This window comes from Pipistrellus hanaki (assembly GCF_964339955.1).
Source record: "Pipistrellus hanaki genome assembly, chromosome: 11".
Classification (NCBI taxonomy): domain Eukaryota; kingdom Metazoa; phylum Chordata; class Mammalia; order Chiroptera; family Vespertilionidae; genus Pipistrellus; species Pipistrellus hanaki.
This window is the reverse complement of record NC_140513.1, coordinates 24,746,808-24,769,583: the sequence shown is the minus strand read 5'-3', so window position 1 is coordinate 24,769,583 and position 22,776 is coordinate 24,746,808. Positions and strand designations below refer to the sequence as shown.

Sequence of the window (22,776 nt, the reverse complement as noted above, 5' to 3'; positions counted from 1 at the left end):
AGAGCAAGCCAGCCCCAGTGCCAGCAGTGCCAAGAGGAGAGCCACCCCCACCAGGCGCCAGTGCCTCAGCGCCACCTCTGAAACGGGAATGCCCAGAGGCCACCCCCATGGCCGCTGTGAGAGGTGAAGGAAGCGTGAACGTTTGGCCAAAGCGGGGTCACTGGCTCCTCATTTAAAGGGCTTCAGAGACAACACAGAATCTGCTTAGCAGCTCTGCAGCGAAGTGCTCCAGGCTGTTCCCAAGGACCAAACGCCCACCCCACCCCAACCAGCAGAGGAAGGGAACATGTACACTGCTGGGCAGGGGATGGGGGAGAGCATGTCAGACCCCTGAGCCTCAGCCCTACTTGTTCATGCATTGTCCATCCCAGACCTCAGTACAGCCCTTATGGCGGCAGGTGGTGAACTCGCCATTACACAGAGGAGGGCAAAGCCAGTCGTGGGGGTGAGCACCAGCTGCCGAGGAGAGGACTTTGAGGGGCGCATGGGCTTTTATAGGTGAAGGGGAGCCGGAAACCTGGGGTTAACTCCGGGGAGGCGGGGTGTGACACAACAGGGCACTCCTGGGTGAGGGCGGCAGGACAACTCCAACGACACAAGGGCAGACCTGGGTGACCCAGGTCCGGTCTTAGTCCCCACCCTGTCCCTTGTGAGCTGCGCTGTTTCCTCCTCTGTGTAACGGCCTGTGTGACCACCCAGACGCCCTGGCTGGTCACCACCCGCCGCCATAAGGGCTGTCCTGAGGTCTGGGATGGACAGCGCATGAGCAAGCAGGGCAGGTGCTGAAGCCCAGGGGTCTGACATGCTCTCCCCCACCCCCTGCTCTGCAGGAGCCTGTGTACAAGTTGCTGCCCATCTGGTTTGTTTTGCTGCCCAGACAGAGCACTAAGCGTGTCTGCCCGTCTGCCCGGCCTGTTGTCCAGGGCCATGTGGGCAGCCCAGAAGCCACGGGGGGCCAGGCAGCCTCCTGGCTGCAGGACCACCGCCTCCAGCTGGGCAGCCGGCCCCATCTCTGTGGCTGGGGACAATGGGCGGGGTGTTTACTTCCTGCGATCCGTTTCCCCACCATCCAGCAGCGCTGCAGACACGTGAGAGCACACTGTTACCCAAGGGGGTCCACACGAGCACACAGAAATGAGGAGGAAAGAGGTTTTTTTTTTTGTTTAAATATCATGATCGTAGGCTGTCCATGGCATTTTTGAAGAGGCTACTATGTGTATTGCTCAATAGTCAACATTTCTGAGGGAGACAAGACACTAAGCAGAGGCTTTTGAGACCAGTGGTTCCTTGTCCCCATTTCACAGGTGACACGGTGGCCCAGGGGGTGGAGCTTGCTCTCATCCCCAGTGGATCAGGGGTCGGAACGCCCCCTCCCCGCCTCACTGCTGTGCGGAAGGGGACTCTGGGGCACTACCAGTGGGCATGAGGAAGTGGAGAGCGGGGAAGAGGGTGGGTGTGCAGGGAGGGGGAGGAAGCTGCAACCCCCCAATTAGCATCCCTATCCTGAAAGCACCATGTGTGCCCTTACTACCCTCCTGCAGGCTCCTATCCTGGCGGGGGGCTTCCCTGCTAACTGACCCAGGGCACTCATGAGCACAGCAAGGAAGGGGGCTCACCCACAAAGCAGTTTTACTTAAAAAAAAAAAAAAAAAAAAAAAAAGTGAAGAAGGGAAATCCAGAAGGACCTTTACAAACCGCAGCTTAAGACAGTTCTGCCTGCTCAGCACCCTGCATCCAACCCGAGAATCCTGCCCTCCTCCTTGCAAGCCACCCAGACGCCCTGGCTGATCACATGAATGACAGTGGTTCTCAGTGGAAAACCTCCCAACAGCCCCGGGGGCCTGGGCCTCAGTTTCTCCATCTGTGAAATGGGGAGCAGTGTACAATGTTCTCTGCAGTCTCCTGGAAGCAAGCGAAGAACTCTGAACCAGACACTGGGACCTGGCCCCAGCCCTGGCCCCTGTCCTCCTGGGCCTCATCTATACGGGGAAGGGACAGGGGGAGGTGACCGCCGATGTCCCGCAAACCTGTGAAGCTTGGCACGGGGGAGATGCTCAGGCCACAGGATGAGGAAGGAATTACCGACTATTCAGATGTGAAACAGGAGGACTCACCTTCCTCACAGACACCCCAGAGTCCCGGGGTTGGAGGAGGAGTGCAGGGAACTCAACAATAGCCTCTCCACCCACCTGTGCTTACCTCAGGCCCCAGGCCTTGTCTAGCCCGTGGCTCCCAGGCCTATTTGGACCCAGAATCTGCTTTGAATCGGCTCTCCAAGAGATGTGGACGGACCTTCACCCTGGAGAACCACCTTCCGATCCTCTGGTGCTGGAAACTCCTTTGTAATATTCACAACGTTTCGCGCCTGGCTTCTGTTGCTTACTCCAGTGTTGGGGGCCTTATTTCCCACCACACAACCCTCCCCACCGTGGGCGGCTCTGCCCATAGGTAAGCCCTCCCACGATCCGAGCTGAAGTGTCACCTTAGCAGCTCAGTGGTGGTAGCCCCACCCCGAGCGTGGGACCCTGAAGGCCACCGGGGAGGCCCCCGAGACACTGGAAGACGAAGAGGGAGCAGACCTGTGCTGCTTCTCTCTCTCCAGCTGTCCTCACAGGCAGGCTCTCCCGCCCCTCCCCACCCGGGCTACACCCACTGCGCACTCTCTCGCATTCACTGTGGACTGCGTTCTGTGGGTTTGTTCCTCTTAGCCAGCACCCCAACATCTTCATGGTGTCCACTGACCTCCTGCGTCCACCTCTCTCTTCTACCTCCTCCCTGGGCCCCAAAGAACAGGACCTCAATGACAGGCAAGTGTGATTGGGTAAGGACAACTCACCCCTTGACCAAAACCAAAATGGTTCACCAGCCCCAGTACACGAAGGAGCAAAGCCCACTGGCCTGGCCTCACTCACGAGGTCTGCAAACGCAACTGTGCAAGGTCACGGTCAGCCCTTGGTGATCCGGGTTCTGGAGGGCGCCTGTCTCATGCTGGGCGTTCATTCCGGCAGTTTCTTGACAATCTCTGTCCACAGGGTGGAGAACTCTCTCAAAATGAAATCTCTGGCTCTTTGCTTCCTAATGAAACTGATTTCTGCCTTGATACACAACAAAGCTTTCCTTTAATGATCTGGCCAGGCTTTGACCACATTAATTACAGCGGCTTCTTTGCCAGCATGGCTGCAAGTAATCGAGTCCCCAAAAGTTACTATCAGATCTGACTGCTTTTTGACAGTGCAGCTCCCACCACAGTCCATCATCCAGCCCTGGATTCTTCATGGAAGCTTTTCCTTTGGTAAGACGGGAACAATTCAAGACAGGAAAAGTACTTTTCTAGCCTGAAAATCTAAACTCAAAAATAGGATTTTGCTATAGGACTGTGATCTGGAAATGTGGGTGTGCCCAGAGCGAGCCATCCCATGCACTCGCTGCCTTGGTGGCTTTACCATCACCCATGTCAGAACTCAGATGCTGCTCTGAGTTTTTACTCATCACCGCCGGCATAATCCTACCTGCCTAAGAGGATACACACTGCAGAAGGCTGTTCAAGTCGATGTCTAACACCGGGTACCGGGGACTGTGCAAATGTGTTTTCCCGGGGGGCTGTGCTCAGCCTGGGTGGTGCACACCTTGAGTGTCAAGGGGAAACCAGGGCACGTCGGCAGTGGGAGGACATGGTGGGCAGGAAGAGGCCTGCGGCTACAGAGTGCAAGCAAGACCACAGGTGAGCCCCCCTGCCTCTCAGCCCTTTTCCTGGAGGACAAAGTGGGGTGCTGTGGGGAGCAGGCGAGAGCTGTCGGGACTGCAGAGTTTACAAGGCGCGTCTCTCTGTCCACAGTATTATTGGTCGCCTGGGCCAACGGAGGGCTTCTGTGAGGCAGACAAAAACTCAAGTTGGGACCCTAGGGAGAGGGGACACTGCAGAGATGGCTTCCTTGAATCCCAAACATCACCACCCTACCTGTTGTTACTTCCCCTAAATTACTACTGCTCTCCAAGGCCCTGCTCACCTGCCACCTGCCGCCTCCTCCAGGGGCCTTCTAAGGTGCCCCTGGTCAGACTTCCTTGCTTCCTCCCTCACTTACTCTCTGCCATCCCTCTCTCCATCACAGCACTCACCTGCCTGCATTTCCCCCCCGGAAGCACCCGATGTGGCTTCACCTATCCTCCCACTCGGTCGAAGGCCTCGCGCATGGTAGGACCGCAGCAGGAACAGCCACGCTGCTGACTAGCTCGCCAGCCCTGCCCTGAGAGTCTGGGCTAAGAACGTGGCAGGCTGGTCCCCAAGCCGCCTGGAGCTGTGAGCAGCATGTGGGTTTTCAAAAGGGAAACAGCAGGGGGAGAAAGGTTCTAATTAAAGCATTTCTAATAAGCCGGCTTTGCCAAACCCAATTGTTTCTGATATTTCTCTTGGGCAAAGTAATCTTAAAAAAAAAAAAAAAAAAATCACTAGAAGTGGCAGAAAGCACCCAGGGCCGGAAGGAGGGTGGGGGCTGCTCAGGGGGCAGGTGGGAGGCGCTGAGAGCCAGGGCGGAGTGGCCCCTGCTGCCGCTGAGCTGGAGAGCGTGCCGGAGTGTGAGGGTCACGCACACACAGCAAAACATGTTTACAGCTTTAGCATCTGAACCGCGGGAACAAAGACAAGGGCTATAAAGTCTGACATCCAATTTGCTAAATCTGCCTCAAATATCAAGAATGCTTATGGATAAAAAGGGACAAGAAACTATAGTGCTACAAGGCTCGGAAGGGTAATAACCCCAGGATGAGAGTCGAGACATCTGGGCTTGGCCAGCAACTCGCTGCGGGACCGTGGGAGGGGCCTCTTCCCTCCTGCGCCCGTTGGCCCACCTGAGAGCCAGGGTCTGGACCCTGATGGTTGGACACGCTTCTCTGGCTGTAAGGGCCCGAGGGGGATCGTGACCCTGACTCTTGGGATTCTGCGAGAAGAAGCTGCCGCTGGAGCTCCACCAGATGCCTCTAGGTGGGGGCTGACCCTGCTTCCCATGGGGGCTCTGTTTGCCGAGCTCTAACTGAGCAAGATAAGCCCACAGGCGCTTTCTCGGGGAAAGCACACAGGCTCTGCAAACAACCCCACCTGCATTCCTAACCCTCCCCTGGTTTACAGAGAGCTTTCACTTCCACCGTGCCCCACAGGAAGCTCCTGGCTGGCGACCCGCACGGATGGTGGAGGCGGTGGGACTGGGGCTCTGGTCCGTCTCCACGTGGCTGCCCTCCGCTGACGGCCGACACAAGGTCCGTGTCTGTGGCCACGGCCTGTCCCTGCAGCACCCCGCATGCCCTCCCCAAGTCCCCAACCAAGCCATTCCCAGATGGCTTTTGCAAAAAATATTATTAAATAAGTCATATTAGCAAGATGTTAGGAATGTGATTGGAAAGAAATGTTTTTCTCATTTGGAGACCACCCAGCGCCTCGGAGAGGAAGCTGTCCCAGGGCGCGAGGTTTCCTGGCGACGGAAGGGCAGCTGGAATGCCGCTCCTGGCGGGCGGGCGGCACAGGCAGCCGTCTGCCGGCCGATAGGGGAGGCTGAAAAGCCAGCTGGAAATGCAATCGCGGTGGCTTGGCCACTGGAAGGGACCGGGGCGCTTTCTGGGGAGCAAAAGTCAACAGTGAGCTGAGGCCGGTTTGGCTCAGTGGTAGAGCGTCGGTCTGCGGACTGAAAGGTCCCAGGTTCGATTCCGGTCAAGGGCATGTACATTGGTTGCGGGCACATCCCTGGTAGGGGGTGTGCAAGAGGCAGCTGGTCGATGTTTCTCTCTCATCGACATTTCTAGCTCTCTATCTCTCTCCCTTCCTCCTCTTTGTAAAATATCAATAAAATATATATAAAAGAAAAAAAAAAGAAAGTCAACACTGAATACCTGGCTCGGACAACGGGGGAGGCCCCGCAGGTTGGGCAGGGAGACCCAGGCCACCAGCAGGCCTGGGATGCTCAGGAGGTGGGCTGGCAGTGAGAACGTGGGCACCTCTTGCCCCGGGGTGAGGGGCAGTGGTAGAAAGGGCAGCTCAGTTAAGGGGAACGTGTTTTCCTGGATCTTTTCAGAACGGACCATTCCAGGTTGCAGGTGGTGACACCCCCACCCATCCCGTGTTCAGAAATCTGCACGGGACCCTCAAATCCTTGCTTCCCCACCCTCGTCAGTTCTACCACGGCACCCTCTCCTTTCTCCGCCCACGGCCCTGGCCCTTCGCGGCACTGGGACACCCCCCTCGGCAGCCAGTTCTTCCCTCCTGACACACCCATGGTCAGGTGGGGCTTCTGAAAACCACCTGGCCGGCTGTGCAGGCCACACCGTCCCTGTGAGCTGCTTCAGCCCCTCTCTCTGCCACCGGATCCCGCCATGCTCCGGCTTCTGCTGCCGGAGGGTGGGGCCCAGGGAAGAAGGCGACTCCTGCAGTCAGGCCACTCATCCCAACACTGTCACCTCAGAGCCATGCTGAGAAAGCCCCAACACATCCTCAACTCCAACAAGCAGGAAGGGATGTGGGGGTCTGTGGCCTTCTACCTGTCACCATGGCCCGGGGACAGGTGCCAGAGAAGTGCCCGTCATGGGCTTGTGCCAGGTCTTGCTCAGCACACCTGGCTTCGGTCCTGGGGCCCCACTATCTACATATCTGCTTGGGTCCCTGACGGGCTCCTTGGCCTCTGTGGGGAGGAAGGTGGGGGCGTGTTTCTGCTGGGGGGAGGGGGGGAAGGAGGAGGGCTCCAGAGGACAGAAAGAGGGCAGGAGCAGCGTCAAAATCCCAGCTCTGCATTCACTGGCTGTGACGGTGTGAGCCCCAGATTCTGTGACTGTAAAAATAAAGGTATGATCCCCACTCCTCTCACTTCATCCTATTGCAGCGGGAAAGCTGACTCTTTATAAGCACAAGCAACCATGTCAGGCGCCCGAGGTAAGCCATCTCACTAAAGCACCTCGGCAGCCCGAACCCAGGCCCCCGTGGCTCTGAAAATTGTAACTATAAAGGGCGTTCCCTCCAAATCCGCCCCTCAGGAGGGAAGGGCCCGTGCCTGGTCTGGGGCCTAGTAGCCAGTCAGAGGTGGAGTTAGGATTTGATCCTGGGTCCGCCCCCCCCCCTCCGCCCCAATCACCAAAGCATCAGGTGCGGAGTCCGGGAGAGGCGCTGTCCTTGAAAATGCTCTGCCACTGGCAGGGATACGTCCTCGGTAATTCTGAATACAGGGCAGCGTCACCTGTCATTCCTCACTGTGTCTCTCCATGGCGCATCCTTTCACCCTGCAGGGCAGGGCCTTGCCTGCTCTGAAGTTCACTGCTTCTGCTTAGCCCCCTGCAAAGACTGTGTGAGCAGCCTCTGCTCTGCCTACAGCAGCAGCTCCCAATGTCAGCATTTCCATTAAACCCTCCGGAAGGAAAAAACACACTGCACACTAATTGAACAGAAAGTTCGTTTTCCCCCTCCAGCCCGGAGAGGATGTGAAACGCTCCAGGCAGGAGGGCAGCCATGTGGACTCTCCCCGCCTCAGGCCGACTCAAATGCGGCCAGAAACAGGGCCTGGCCGGGCAGCCACCAAGGGGCAAGCTTCTCCCCGTTCTGGGGCCGCAGTTTCTCCACCCGCACCGGGCACGAGGCGAGGAGACCTAAAAGGTGTCTTCCTGTCCCCTAAGTCCCAGGATGTCTATTCAGTGTACTTAACGTACCACAGCTACCCTGGCTGGCCTAGAAGAGCTTCCCCACAAGCTAAGCAGCAGAGCAGATCAAGTTCTGGTGAGAATGTGTATTCAACTCACGTCTGAAGACATGGAGGGAGAGCTGGAGGGGCAGCAGGACAGCGAGAAGGACAAAAAGTAATGCCTGCTGAGGTGGTCATCCTCTCCAGCTTCACATGAGGAACTGGGAGATCAGAGAGGTTAAGTGACTTGCCCGAGGTCACACAGCCAGGGAGAGAGAGGCTTGGATTTGAGTCTAGCTCTGTGTGACTCAAAGCCTCAGTAATAGTGATGCAGGATTTTTTCGAGTTGCAGCATGTATAAACTCGAAACTCCCACCACCACAAAGGGGAGAGGATGTGGGCTGGACAGACTTCTCGGTCAGACCCAGGAAATCTGCAAGGCTCTGCCTCAACCTGTGGCTCTCCAAAGTCTGTAACAAAGACAGTGAGCTACCACTCCCTGATTGAGCACTTACTGCATGCCAGGCACAGGCTAAGCACTTCACATATACTGCCTCTTCATTGGCACACCTGTCAAACCCATTTGACAGATGAGAAACTGAGGCTCAGAAATGGTAAGTCCCTTTGCCCAAGACCACCCTGCTAGTAAGTGGCAGAGCTAGGGTTCAAGAAGCCAAGCCAGACCGACCCAGAGCCCATGTCTGCCTCCAGCCTGGGCTGGGGGAAGAGGAGGGTGCTGGCGGTAAGATTGTCAAAGCCCCTCTCCCCCATCACATGCAGGGCTGACCACTCCCACCCTCAAGTCTCCCCCCGCCTCCCGCTATTACTGTCTGCCTGGGGTCAAAGTCAACTACCCCTGTGCTAATCTACCTGAGCCACCCTCTCTTTGCTTCTTTGGCCTCCACCTCCAGCCCTCACACCCCCCGGGCAGCTCAGAGAGGATCAGGGGGCCAGTCGGCTAGGAGCCCAGGGCCCCATTCCTCAGAGCGAGGCAGTGCCCTGGCTGCACACCCCTGCCTTCCTTGAAGCCTGGGGGTAGGGACGGGAAAAGGGTGACCGACGACGGAAGTCCAGGCATTCTGGGGCTGGAGGGTGTCCAGGGCAGGGAACCCCACAGTGGCTGGAAGGCCCTGCTTGGTTTGAGGGTCTGCCCGGGGTGGGGGGCACCCACAGGAGCAGCAGCCACCATGAAGCCAGGTGTTTGGAGCCTCAGAGGTTGACCCCGCCAGGGGTGCTTGGACGGCAGAGGGAAGTGAAGTCGGTGCTCCCGGCTGATGGGCGAAGGGCGAGCTGCTTTCCTCACCCCCTCCCCTCCCCGCCCCGCAAACCTTTATTATTTCTTGCTCCTGGCTGTCAGCAGCAACAAACTAAGATTAATCACTCGCCCGCCTGCCCAGACCCAGACGTGCCTACTGTTTGAAAACTCTCTCCTCTGCTCTATAAATCAATGAGGGGAGAGAAAGAAAAACAGTTCTAACAGAAATGTACCTCCAGCCCGCAGCCCTCGGGGCCACCGGGGCCCAGCTGCCCCACCGCCCTCCACGGGAGCCCCGGGAAGATCTGCTGCGCAAAGACGGACGGCCCAGCGGTCCCTACGAGCCCGGAGCTCCCAGCAAGAACCAGCCGGTGTCTTTGATTAAGTCGATGAATCGCCCACCCCCTCCTTCCCTACTTGGAGGATGAGTTGGGGCCTTCTCCGCTCCTGGGGGCCCAGGGGGAAGGCACCTCGCCCTAACTGCGGAGCCCCAAACCTGCAAGCAGATGTGCTGACCGAACGCAGACTGTCGTCCTGTGGGCACAGGGAGAAGGCACTCGCCGCCATCCAGGTGCAGACCCACCTCCTGACCCCCCCGGGCTCTTGACCCGACCCAGTGCTCTGTCCACTCTGCTGCCTCCATGGCCATTTCCAAAGGCTCTGGGAAAACTGGGAGAAGCAGAGACCAGCGTGTAGGGAGCACCTGTTGTGGGCCTAGGCCCTAGGGCGAGGCAAACCTGGTCCCAGGACTCCCCTAGGATACCCAAATCCGAGGACGCTCCCTCACATACAAGGGTGTAGAATTTGCATATAAACTATCCACATCTTCCCATGCACATAAATAACCTCTAGGTTACTTATAATACCTAATACAATGCGGTGCTATGTAAATAGCTGTTACACAGTATTATTTAGCAAATAATGACAGGAGAAGAAAGTCTGCATGTTTAGTGCACATGCCTGACTACACAGTAAAAGTCGGCAACAATGTAACATTTTCCCCAAAATATTTCCGTCTGTGGTTGCTTGAATCCACGGGTGTGGAACCTGCAGATACGGAGGAGGACCGACTGTACCTCGTAGTTAACAACGGCTTGTGAGAGTGGCCTACAGTTTTCCGGGGGGTGAAGGGGAAGTAAAGTCACTTGCCTAACATCACGCAGCAGGTAAAAGACGAAGCCAGGACTCGAACCCAGGTATCTGACCGCAGAGCCCATGTTTTCCCTTTACATCTTGAAAAGGGCTGCCCTGGATCTCCCCTTGGAACGCCTGCCCACCTCCCAGCCTCTTGGCATGTTTGTGGGCACCCGGGGGCAGAAGCAGTGTCCTTCCTTGTCAGTACTCACGCTGCACCTCGGGTCACTGAAGGTCTAGAATACAGCTCTGAGGACATGACTACACCCTGCTTAAAACCTTCAGGATGTCCCGGCCCTACAGGTTAGAGCCCCATTTCCGCAGCCTGGCGACTAGGACCTAGGACCGCACCCACCAGAGTGTCACTGGTATTTGTTGTTCTCGCCCAAGTTCCGCACTTCCCTGCCTGTGCCACTCCCTCTGCCTGGGCTGCCCTTTCTGCCCCATCCCCGTCTAAGCCCTGCTCATCCTTCTCCTCCCTCTCTCTGGTCCTCCCCGGCCCGGCCCCGAGCACCTACTGCCGTGGGTAGCCCCGAACATGCTGCTCCTCCCCTTACGATGAACTTACCTCCTGAAACCCATCCTGAGTTGTTAGTGTGTTAAGCTTAAGATGCACTTAACTAAACTGCACTGAGTGTAGGTGTGAGATTCTCCGACTGCGAGCCTGACCAGGAGCGGTGGCTCAGGCCGCTGTCCAGCGCCACGTATGCGCATCACTGGCCCGAGGAAAGACCAACACTCACCATCTGAAGTACGGTTTCTACCGAACGTGTGCCACTTTCAAAGAATCGTAAAATCAAAAAAACCTTAAGTCAAACCTGGGTAAGTAAGAGACCGTCTGTATGTGTTACAGGTGGAAATACCGTCCCCTCCAGCTATGAGCTCCTGTAGGGCTGGAGCCCAGGGGATAGGCGACACTGAGTGGGGCAGAGCTTGGTGGGCGGGGTGGGGTAGAGAAGGCTCCTGAGTGGTCAAAACCGAGTCGCACCCTCGCGGAAACAGGCCAGACCCCAGAAGCCTCTCCTGAGGCTGGCATTGGGCCACCTTTGCGAAGATGCTGTGTGCTCTGTCTTCGGGGACTTGAAAGCTGATGGCCCTCTGGTTGAGGGTTCCTAGGGGTCATTTCCCGCCCTGGGGATGGGACTCTCACTGCCCAAAGAGAGGTGAGGCCGGGCCAGGAGGCCTAAGAAGTGTGGCTCCGTCCCCCAGGCGCGGGCCCAATGCAGGCAGAGGCTGCCCGCACACAGGGAGGGGGGCCCTGGCACCCACCCTGCCCCCGGCCCCCCAGCTGCAAGCCCTCCAGCTTTGAAGTTCTGTTTCCCTCGTCTTCTCCAGATTCCTTTGCAAAAACTCATGGAACTAGAAGCTGCAAAAAGCCGTTCATAGTCCAAAACGCCTGAAGAACTCTTTTAATGAGATTTTTCAAGACTTTTCATCTCTTTCCCCTACTGCCCGCCTTTCCAGGCAGGAAGCTGTTAGAGTGCTGTTTTTTTGTGCCAGTATCTAAAAGGGTCAATCCTTTGCTTCCAGAGGCTGCAGTGAGTGTACTCAGGGGGGTCAATGGTTGATGCCAAGGCCAAAGTGGCTGCTGGTACCTGAGCCTAAGGCCCTGAGCTCAGTCAGGCCAGATGGGGAAGAGGGAGTTCTTCGGAGGTTGGGAGAGGCGGGTGTGTGTGATGAGCGCAGTGTTCAAAAACCATGAGGTAGGATCTCGGTGAGATTGCTTCAGAGCTGGGGGTGTCTGCCATTGAGGGAACTCAGCGGCGATGGGTGGGCAATGCAGGTGCCATCTTGGGTTGTTACGGGTGCAGGAGTTTTGGTGGAGGGCAGATGAAGGGCAGCTTGGGCCTGCACCGGGCTCTGTCTAGTCTCCACAGTGGGAAGCAGTCGGCATCTCTAATTGTTAGTGCGGCCAACTGCCAGCTGGGGAGCCTTAGGTCAGTCGTGAGTCCACTCTGGTCTCAGTCTCCCCACCCGGAGCAAAGGGAATGGACTAGGTGGGCGTCTCAGGTCACTTCCAGGTTTGACACCTGATGACCCTCTGACCTGATATAAGGAATGCTTAGGAGGGGGTGGGAGTCCGCTGCCTCCACTCCAGCCTTGGCAAGGTCATTCGGCTGCCTCTACCCTACGGTGAGAAGATGTGACCTTTGCCCTAGCCAACCCACGGGGCCACCCAGAGCAAAAGCACAGGAATGTCAGGGGCGGGGAGGCAGGGCCAGGTGGAGGTGGGGGTAAGCTCAGGGCCATGCCTGAGAGTGGACCCTGCATTTCAGTGGCCCCGTCACTAAGAACTGTGTCTCAGCTTCTCTGAGAGGCACACGTCCTTGCAAGACTCTTCTGCACCTCCTGGGCTTTGCCTGGTTGTTCTCTCACCTGGGGTCCCACCAGCCTGGGAATACCTACCCTCTCTAAGGTTTGAGCGCACCTCCCCCTGGAGCTTCTCCTGACCCTCTGTGGCAGGGACTGCCATCCCCGTCCGAGCAAGGCCCTCCCTGCAGACGTGTGTGTGCAACATGGCCTGGGGCGAACATGCCAGACCGTGAGCTCTGCAGCCCGGGCCGGGCTGTCCTCACTGTGGCGCTCACTCTGCAGCCTTGCCCAGTGCCTGGCACAGAAGGTTCTCATAACCATCCGAGAGAAGGATGGTAAGGGTGGAGGGCTCGGTCCTGAGGCCAGACTCCCCCAAGTCCTTCTCCACCCTAGAACACGCTCCCGTCAGGAACGAAGGTTTATAAGAAAACATAGCTGGAATTCCGACGTCAATTTGCACCACACTCCTGACAACACCGTGCATGGAATGCCACGCCCCACCCTGCCCTGCCAGCCAGGCCTCGGGAACCTGAGCGCCCTCACGCCTCATGGGGTGCCTGGCGAAGCTGGCCCTTGCCCCAGGCAGCCGGATGTTCGGTCCCAGTTCCACTGATGGTCTGGCTGGTGAATACCAGGTGTAACTTGATGGCTGGCAGACAGACTGGTCAACAGGGATGGGGCTACTTTGGGAAGCAAGCCCACTTCCCTGTAGCCAGCTGCCCCACCCAGCCAGGGGATGGCCTAACCCACCTCCCAAATTTTGGACTTCCTCAGGGGAAAGCTGACCAGGCGAGGGAGGCTACTTCTCTGGCCTTTGGGATCTAATGGCTTTACAAACATGCAAAACTAGACCCTCCAGCATCCGTGGGCTTGACAGCAAGCAGAATGTGCTGGCCGGGGAGGGGCAGGGGATCCAGCCAGAACACTCCAAGGACAAAGGGCGGCGGAGCCCACACACAGAGGAGATCTGGGGAGTCAAGAGACACCTTAACGTCAGAGGTGAAGGCCACCCCAGCAACCATCAGTCTGCTGTGCTCTGGGCAGACGTGGATGCTGAGCCCGAGGGAAGGAACTCACCCAAGGTCACACACTGAGCAGTAAGTGGCAGGACAGGACTCCTGTCCAGGATGCTGGACAATGGGCCCCTTCTGTGGCTCTTAAGAATGGCCTTCAAAGTAGATACAGGGCTGAGCTGGGAAAGCAGGGCAGGGTGGGGAGAATGTAAATAATGTTTACACGGCACTGGTTGGGCTACAGATGCTTTCTGCCTGTGAGAACACGCCACCCCCTGCACCCTAGGCATGGATGAGGATGCTGAGGCTCAGACAAGTGACATGATTGCCCAGCCCACAAGACCAGGGTGTCCGGCAGCCTGTCCCCTGCTTTCTCCCTGCACCCAGCCTAGCCCCTGGACTACAAGCTTGCTGCTGTGAGGACAGATCAAGGTGCTGTCCATCCCTCCAGAATGGTCCTACTGTCTGGCCTTCGTGGAGGAATAGCTGGGCCGGGCATGGGGCCTGCCATCCCCTCCTCTCTGGTACATTCAATCAGTCCTCGTGGGACGTCCCCTCTGACCAGGACCCAGACAATGGGATACCAGGAGGAATGAGATTCCGGGAGGGACTCAGAGCTGCCAGTGTGAGGACTGCTGTGCTGAGGAAGCTCAGGGGGTGGGCAGGCTGCCTGGGTTGGCAGGAAGGGTGGTGACCAGGATGTCCCACCCCCGAGGCTACTGGCTTCCTACCCGGAAGAGCACAATTCACCTGGAGACAGGACCGTGGAGATCTGAAAACTTCACTCATGGGCACCTGGGTTGCTAGGTTACCACAACAACAAGGGAGGGAGAGGGGCTGCATGGAGTGGTGAGAAGTTGTCAGCATGGCCAGTGGTGTGCACCTGTCCCCTGCTACTCCACTCACCACCCTCTCTCTGGCTTTGGCCACCTCCGGCTCAGCCTCCCAACCTCCCAGCCCCGTTGGGGTTTAGCTTATCGAATTTTCCTCAGCTGCGATCACTGTCCTGCTTCGTTAAGCTGCCGGGTCTGAGGTGGACAATGAAGTGCAGGAGCCATTTGTCCTGAGTGCCTTCCCAGCTGGTTAGAAACCCCCTCCACGCCCTCCCTGGTAAGGTGGTCAGCCCTGGTGCACACCCCCAGGACGAGACGCTCACTACCCATGGAGTCCGTGCTGGGCCGCTCTGATTCCTCACCAGCTCTGACTCTTAGGAAACGTTTCTTCTCACGGAGCTGGAATCTGCTGTCCATAACCACCCATCTGGGAACCCCGACCACGTCTGCCCCTTCTGCCCTGAGGGTCATCGGAAGACTCGTGGCTCCCATCATGTCTGCACACATCTTCCCTTCTCCAGGGACGTCCAGGCCTGCCTGTGTCCTGCCAAACGGCTCTGTGATGTGTCCCTGTCCCTCTCAGGGCAGAGCCCAGCGGACTGGGTGGGGTTGGCCCTGAGCACAGAGTGCAGACCAGTCTCTCCCTGCCTGACTGCACTGATCGTAGCCTACGTGGCCGGCCGCACACGGGCTCCTGAGAGTTGCATCAGCAGCTCTCTCCGCCATGCGGCCTCTAAACCGGCGACTAGAGCAGAGAGGACTTCACTGGTCCTCGCGCTGTGCTGTCCTGTGTGGAGGGCCGGGGTTTTCCTACCCTAACTCTGTCACCAGCTCTCTGTGTGTCCTTGGGGGACACCTCTCTCAGCCCCTGTCTTCCTAGCAGTAAAATGGGTTTTAGACAATCTGTTAGGTCCCATCTCTGGTTGACTGATGAAACTCTCAACCAAAACACTCCTTTCTCATGTTGGGGCTGCCTAACCTGACAGCAGTGCCTCGTGGGTCAGAAAGACCCGACAGTTTACAAAGCAGCCACAAGTGCCAGCAGGATTCTTCCCAGCGCTCCTCCCAGCCTTCGTAAAATGCCCCAAATCAGACTTGTCCGAACAGCAGCCTAGAACATAAGCCGGCCTCGAGTCCTGACCCTACAATTTAGGCCAGCCATGTCCCCTCTCCGTGCCTCAGTTTCCTTTCCTGCAAAAGGGGGACAATCTGGTTTTTATCAACGGGTTGTGGTGAGGTTTGAGAGAGCAGGTAGGCTAAGAGCCTCACACAGTCCCCGGCTCGCGCAGATGTGGACGCGATTCCCGGCGATTCAATATAAATCCCAGGAAGAGGCCCCTCCTCTGCTGGGGAGGCAGAAGCAGAGCACAAAGAGGCCTCTGTGTCCCGGGGGGATAAGATCAAACTGAAAAACCCAGGCTTGCAATAACTCGCGCTGGCACGTCTCCCGGGGGGACGCCGGCGGGTCTTTCTGCCGCAGACTCAGAGCGGCCGCGGCGGGCGGCTGCGGAGAAGGGCTCGGGGGTGACGGCCCGTACTCACTTCAGGGACAGCGAGTAGTCGTGCTTGCTGGTCTGGCTGTTCCGGACGAGGTAGCTGCACTCCTTGCAGAGTCGCAGCAGGTTCTCGGCCTCTCCTCTGCTGATGGCTCCGTGATACCATCTGGGGAGAAGAGAGAGGGTCACAACCCTAGGCCAGGACCCCACAGCGGACACCTTGCATTCTGCTCCTCCCCGAGGAGGCTCAGCCCCCTCAGAAGGCAGTTGTCATGGCCGGGGCCACCTTGATATAAAGCAGGTGTGTTTGTGCATTCGTGTCCAGTCATTCTGCCTGCTGCCCGCCAGATCCCGGGGAGAGGACCGTGAACAAACCCACAGTCACCTCCCTCGGGGAGCTGACATTCTAGTGCAGGGGCTCCAGAGGGGACAGAGCAGGGCTGTGAGGTCTGGAGCTCTCGGTGGGGATGGCTGTTGTAGGCAGTGGCCATGGAAAGCCTTCGGGAGAGAGTGACATTTCAGTGTGGGCCTGAAGGAGGTGCTGGAGGAAGCCGGAAGGACAGCAGCTGGAAAAGAGCATTCTGGCAGAGGGATGGGCAGCAAAGGCAGAGGCCAAGGCGGGAGTGCCTGCTGGGTTTTGGAAACAGCGTGGAGTGAGGCTAGGGAGGGGGTGGGGGTCAGGAGGAGGCTCAAGAGGCCATGAGGCAGGGTCAGGTCTGGGGGCCTTGTGTGCAATGTGTGGCTTCTGGCTTTCTCCGTCCAAGTGACACCAAAGCCATAGCGGGTGCTGACAGGAGGGACATGTTGATTCTGAGACACCTGCTCATCACTCAGGAGGGTGGCCACCCCATTGCTCCGGCCGCGTGAATCTGGCATTGACTGGGCACGAGAGGATCCAGCATCACTGCTTCTGGACATCGCATGGTTGAGTGGCAGAGTCAGGAGGAGGGGTGCAGGGGCTGGCGGCCTAAGGCCCCCACTGCAGGACAAACAGGGAAGAGTGACTGTTGAGAATGGGAAGGCTGAAGGCACCAATTCAGTGGAAGAGTGGAGACCCGAAGACGGCAGTTAGTGGGCATACTTAGAACACATCTGGGAAGGTGGCGAGAGACGGGGCCAGGAAGAGAACCAGAGGTGCTGGCCAGGGAGGTGGGAGCAGGCTCCGGCTGCAGAGGCACATATGGTTTGTCACTGGTCAGCTAGGTGGTCTGGGCAAGTGGTTTAACCTGGCTGAGCGTTGGTTCTCTATCAAGTTAGGATCCCTCCACCCCTGTTTTGGGGCTGAAGATTAAGTGGGATGATGCATAACAGGACTTATGCAGAGCCCGGGATGGGATGAATGTCTAGGAATGGCAGCTATGAGCAGCAGCAGAACGAGGCTGAACTTGCAGGTGGCTATGGGGAACTTCCCCAGCGATCGTATTTCTGGCTGCTGCCTGCCCCGTAGGCTGCATCTTAAATTCCCAGGTGTAAGCGGGATGCTGCCTCCTGGTTCTGGCCACGCCACGAGTGCCCTGCCAGCAGCCCCGAGCGTTCGGCTACAGACATTCTCTTAGAGCAGTGTTTCCCAAAGTGTGGTACGCGTACCCCCAGGGGCACGGGAAGAGTTTGGTGGGGGTACGCGTTGCACCGGAGTTTGGTGGGGATATGCTCTGCACCGTGCTTAGCTGCGCCTAATTCTACGTTCTCATGAGTACGAGGGGTACCCAGCGTTACGAAAATTATAGAAGGGGTTATACCAAAAGTTTGGGAAACACTGTCTTAGAGAAATGCTGCCTTTCACGGTTCACTTCCTGCCATTCGCTAGGCGGTGCTTTGAACAGGAGCAGAGTGCCGATGATGGAATTATGAACAAAAGGAACCCCAACCAGCTCCAGGAAAGCAAGGTCTGGAGAGCAGGTATGAGGAGCATGTGACTGAGCCACCGACTGCCGGGGAGATGGCCACTCAAGGTCAGCCCTGGGGCTGGACACTCGCAGGGGAGACTGCCACTGGCCCAGGAAAAAGCAGAGAAGTGTGCAGAATGCAGAGCCACCTTCCCTTCCAAACTTGCACAGGAATGTGGGGGAGCGTGAAGATGGGGCTGCACCAATCAAACACGTGCAGAGGCGTGAAGGCTCAGGTGTGCTTTAGCAAAGGCCTGCCGAGGAAGGCGCTGACTTTAGAAACAAGCGTTAACAGTTGGGGAAGGTTGTTATCTGAAAATTTCACCTGTGCAACACCCCCCCAGTGAGCCGACAAACACCGTTTTATTAGGAAAGCAGGTTCCAGCCGTTTGAGGCAGGTGTCTGCAGGGAAGGTCTGGAAGTGGCCTCTGGCAGTGCTGCCGGCTGCCGGCTGCCCGCCTGCCCGGAGCCAGGAGCAACAGGGCTCTAGGGAGGTGGCGGCGGTCGGGCCTCCCAGGGGGGTAACAGGATAAGCTGCTGGTTCCCTCCTGGGCAGCTGCTCCGGCTGCTCCAATGGAGAGCAAGGCAGGGAACTCAGTGGAGGCTCAAGCAGACCCAGGCAGAGTTTGGAAGAGAAGCCACTGGCCAGGAGACAGGATGGGCCTGCGTGGTCCTGTAGGGGGCTGGGCCTCAAGTCCTGATCCTACAGGGGTTAAGGTCCAACCATCGCCATCCAGCCCATCCGCTCTCCATTAGCTCATCCAGTATTTACGCACCACTCACTCCATCCTTGATCTCGTGGGGCTGATTCAGGGAGAAGGAGAACCAACAAAGAGAGCCAAGAAAGAATTCCAGATAGTGACAAGTGCTGTGTAGGGATCCTGGGGGTGTGGGGGCTGGAGTGTACTTTAGAGTGAAGAAGGCTTCCAAGAAGATGACATTTGACCTGAGACTCTCCATCGTGAACAGGAGCCAATCATGAAAAGTGTCAAAGAAAACACGCTTTCTGCAGAGGAGCCAGCAAGGGCCAAGGTCCTGAGGTGGGAATGAGCTTGGGATGCTCACGGAGCAGAAGGGATGGTCCGGCACTGAGCCCGGGAGTGGTCCTGGATGAGGGTGGAGAGGCCTGTGGGCCAAGGGAAGAAGTCCGAGTTCCTTCTAAGCGTAGTGGAGGGCAACGAGAGTTTTAACCTGTTAACTACCACGTGCCCAAAACAGAAACCATCCCCACATGCCATGATATTTTGAATTTAATTGCATCTGTAGACGCTTATGGCGTACAAAGGTCAACCTGAGATTGTTACTTGCTCTGGATGATCTTATGAAATCCACCAGGCTCCCTGAAGAGGGGCCAGAACGGACGTGAAGCAGAACACAAGTCAGGAGGCTTCCACAGTGGCCGATGGGAGGTGGCCACGGAGAAGGGAGGACGGAACAGACCCAGGCTGTGTTTTGGGTGGATAACAGGCAGAACGTACTGATGCATTAGATGCTGATGTCAGGCAAAAAGAGGGCTGAAGAGGACTCCAGGTCTGTGGCTTGAGTAACCAGCCACATGTTACATGTGGTGCTATTTATGGAGGTGGGGAAGCTGGGGGAAGAGTTGTCTAGGAGATGATGAGGAGCCCAGATGCAAACACGTTAAATTTGAGATGCCCACTCGTCAGCCAAGTGGAGATGCCAGGAAGGCGGCTGGGTGTGGGAGTCCCGTGTTCTGGGAGAAGTGTGGGCGGGATGTGAATCACCAGATCCTGAGCCCTGGACGGTCCATCCTTCAGGTCAGGCTGAGGTGAGGAGGCAGGAGAGTCTGCGGAGGAGGGAGCCGGCTACTCTGCTGGCTGCCCTCGAGGACAGAGGCTGTCACCTGGTGCCTGGGCAGGAAAGGGGAGCAGACTGTGGTGGGTGAGAGAGAAGGGGAGGTGACGAAAGGGAGAGAGAAAGTGCTGGCAGCTCCGTGGGGACTCCGTCCATTCAGCAGACAGCTATTTATGAGCATTTACTATGTGCCAGGCACCGTTCTGCACACTGGGAGGAAACATTCCTGACCCAAGCAAGTCCCAGCCCTCACAGAACTTATGTTCCCAATACAGAGGATCAAGATTTTATTTATTTAATTTTAAGAAGTTTGTTTTAAAGAGAAGTTCATGACTAGAACATGTTTATGTGATGATGGTAACCATGATGCAGGACAGAGGGGGCTGTGGGCTGCCTCCAGGAGGTGGGGGAGAGGGGTGTCCCCTGAGCAGCTGAGCAACTCTTCCACCGACCCAGGAGGGAAGGCAGATGTGTGACTGCCCCTCCTCAACAGCCCCCCTAGTGTGTCAGCCTCCACCTGCCCCTCCCCTGTGCCTCCTAAACACGGAGGCATCACCAGTCAGGTGAGGGATTAGGCGACCCTCTCTGTCTGGGTCATGGGCTGGCTGGAGATGGAATTTTACCTGAGTACCACTTGATGATGAGTCAGGGCCTTCGCAGGCCAGAATAAGCCTGGGAAGAAGAGATGATGTGGGAGGGAGAGCCAGCCTTGACTCTGAACTTGGCCAAGGGCCTCGTCGGGCGGGAACGGGAAAGGAAAGAGGGCAGAAATATTTTTGAGGGCCCCAACTTGTGGAAAGCTCTGCCCCGGGGTTGGGGGAAGAGGGTAGGCTGGGCTGCTGACCTCACACAGACCTGGGTCAGGATGCACATTGAACAGCTCCTGGCATCTCTGGATCATATTGTGTTTGTTGATTAAAAAGTAAACAGTTTGATCAGACATAAGCAAAACCTGCCACCCAATCTGCGTGTCTATGAGAAACAGTGAACACAGCGCTCCCCGCACCCATGTGCTCAGCACAGCAGGCGAGGGGCAGGCTCAGAGGCTGCGGCCTCCCGAGGATCGCACATGCTTAAAAAAGGCACACGAGCACATGACATCATCGGAAAACCCTGCATCCTGCTCACCGGGCCAGCATTTCCTGTGCGGGATACGCTGTCGGCCGTGCTGGGACCAGAATCCCCTGGGCGGAGACCGATATAGTTCGTGATCTTATAAGGAGCCAGCTTGGTGTCAGCTAATCTCTTGGCGGACTGAGTGCCTGCTCTGTGCCAGGCGTGTGCTCAGGCTGGGGGCAAGAGTGTGCACGAGGAGAGGGAAGTGAGGGGAGCGTCATGGGGCTGGAGTTCAAATCCTGTCTCTGCCCTGGGACCTGGGAGCCTAGCAAAGGCTCCGCCCTGCTCCGAGTCCTGATTTTCTCATTTGTGTAATGGGGATGAAAACCCATTTATCACACATTTGCTTGTCAAGAGGGTGATACACCTGAAGGCACCAGCACAAGATCCAGGACCTGCTTTATCGTGTTCCCGGAGAACCTCACTCTAGTTCAGGGATGTGGAATGCTGAGAGAAGGAGGACGCAGTCTGGGGGCAATTCAGCGTGAGCGGCAGGCTTGGGAGGTGAGACCTCATGCAAGTGATGGGGAGCCACTGAAGGTCTCAGAGCAGATCGGGGGCCTGTTCACATTAAAACCCTGGCAGAGAAGGGAGACGATCATCATGGTCAAGGGGAGGACAGAAACCAGAAACGGGCCTTACCAGCAGGGTTAGGGGAAGTGAGGAGGCAAAGGAGCTGCGAAAACCAAAACCAAGAATGTCAAAGCCTTGCGCTAATGCCAGGCAGGTGTGGGGCAAAAACATCACAAGCTAGAAAGTAAATCTAACTGACAACCAGGGGGCAGGATTTGGCCTACGTTTAGCTATTCAAAAACTCATTTGTGGCACGATGAAGACAGAAACTGGGGTGTGAGAGGGCGGGGTGAGCTGTGTCCCTCCGACTAGTCCCCAGAAGTAGGGGAGGTGATGCTGTGTGGATGGAGAACGCACCTACCATTGACCTGATTGTGGCCTTGACCTTCCGTGAGCCTCAGCTTGACCACCTGTATGTGGAGGCAGGGTAGGGGTGTGACTGAAAGACCCCTGAACGCTAACATTTTCTGTCTGTTTTTTTTTTCTTTTCTTTTTTTTATAAATATATTTTATTGATTTTTTACAGAGTACAGAGAGGAAGAGAGAGAGGGATAGAGAGTTAGAAACATCGATAAGAGAGACTCATCGATCAGCTGCCTATTGCACACCCCTCACTGGGGATGTGCCCGCAACCAAGGTACATGCCCTTGACTGGAATCGAACCCGGGACCCTTCAGTCCGCAGGCCGACGCTCTATCCACTGAGCCAAACCGGTTTTGGCTCAGTCTGTGAGTTTTTAAAAACAAGATAGAGAAAGGGGAGAGCAGTGAACAGGAACTGGCACCGAGGCTGGGCTCTGCCTCTGAGAACTTACATTTGCTTCTCCAGCGGGACAGCAGGATCCACTCTTTCGCCCAGGATCCCACAGAACTCGGGGCTGCCGTGTTTGATGGGCTTGAAGCCCCCTCCGGGAGCTCGAAGCTGGCGCCGCCGGTCCCGGGAAGGCGAGGGGGACGACTGTCGCTTCTCGCTGCCGTTAAACTGGGCTGTGGAGAGAGCGCACAGTTACGGGAGAAAGAGCTCTGAGCAAGGAACAAACGTGGCTCCCAGGATGTGGACTTCCTAAGACAGGGCACGAAGGTGCTGTTAAAGCCAGGCAGTGCTTCCATGGGGCTGGTTGAGTCTGCAGAAGCCACTGAGCTCAGCCTTATCCCCAAAGGAAGCCCCTGCAACCTCCAGCAAGGTTGGCTTTCCTGGGTTGGCTCAGCCCCCTGGACAGTTCTCAGGAAAGAAAGTTATTCCTCATTTTGTGCCAAATACCTGCCTCCAAGTGGCTCCTCTTCTCCTCCCATTCTCCCATCCCACCAGGGCCGCAGTGGCCACACTGGCCCCCTTCTTCTGGGACAACTCTACAGACTTCCAGTCAGGGTCATGGGGCACCCCCCGGTCTGCATCTCTTCACTCTGGGTCCCCTGTGTGGGTTCTACGCCGCCAGACCTGCCCTGGGCCCAGCCCCCAGGGAAGGCCGTTCACCCCCATGGGCTTGGGGAAGAGGACCAGCGATAATGGACAAGGAGCGAAAACACTGAGCTGAAAGGAGCTGCTGGGAGGATTCCTGGAGACCAGCAAGTCCACCTTGCGTGTCTCTCTTTGGGCCTCAGTTTCCTCCTGGGATGAAATAGGGATGATGATGGCTCCCACCTCATGGGGTTGTTGTGAGGATTCGGTCACGTGTGCACACAGAGGCCTTAAG

At 57.0% G+C, this 22,776-nt stretch overlaps 1 protein-coding gene across 1 annotated transcript in view; it reads right to left on the bottom strand.

Moving 5' to 3' along the window:
- The window catches only part of SHB (SH2 domain containing adaptor protein B), a 123,851-nt gene that overhangs the window by 8,852 nt on the left and 92,223 nt on the right, over window positions 1-22,776 (bottom strand). The window contains exons 4-5 of the mRNA XM_084898746.1: window positions 21,898-22,069; window positions 15,740-15,859 (exon numbers count right to left, since the gene is read on the bottom strand). Coding sequence (XP_084754872.1) covers window positions 15,740-15,859; window positions 21,898-22,069 — 292 coding nt within the window. The remainder of the gene's footprint in view (window positions 1-15,739; window positions 15,860-21,897; window positions 22,070-22,776) is intronic.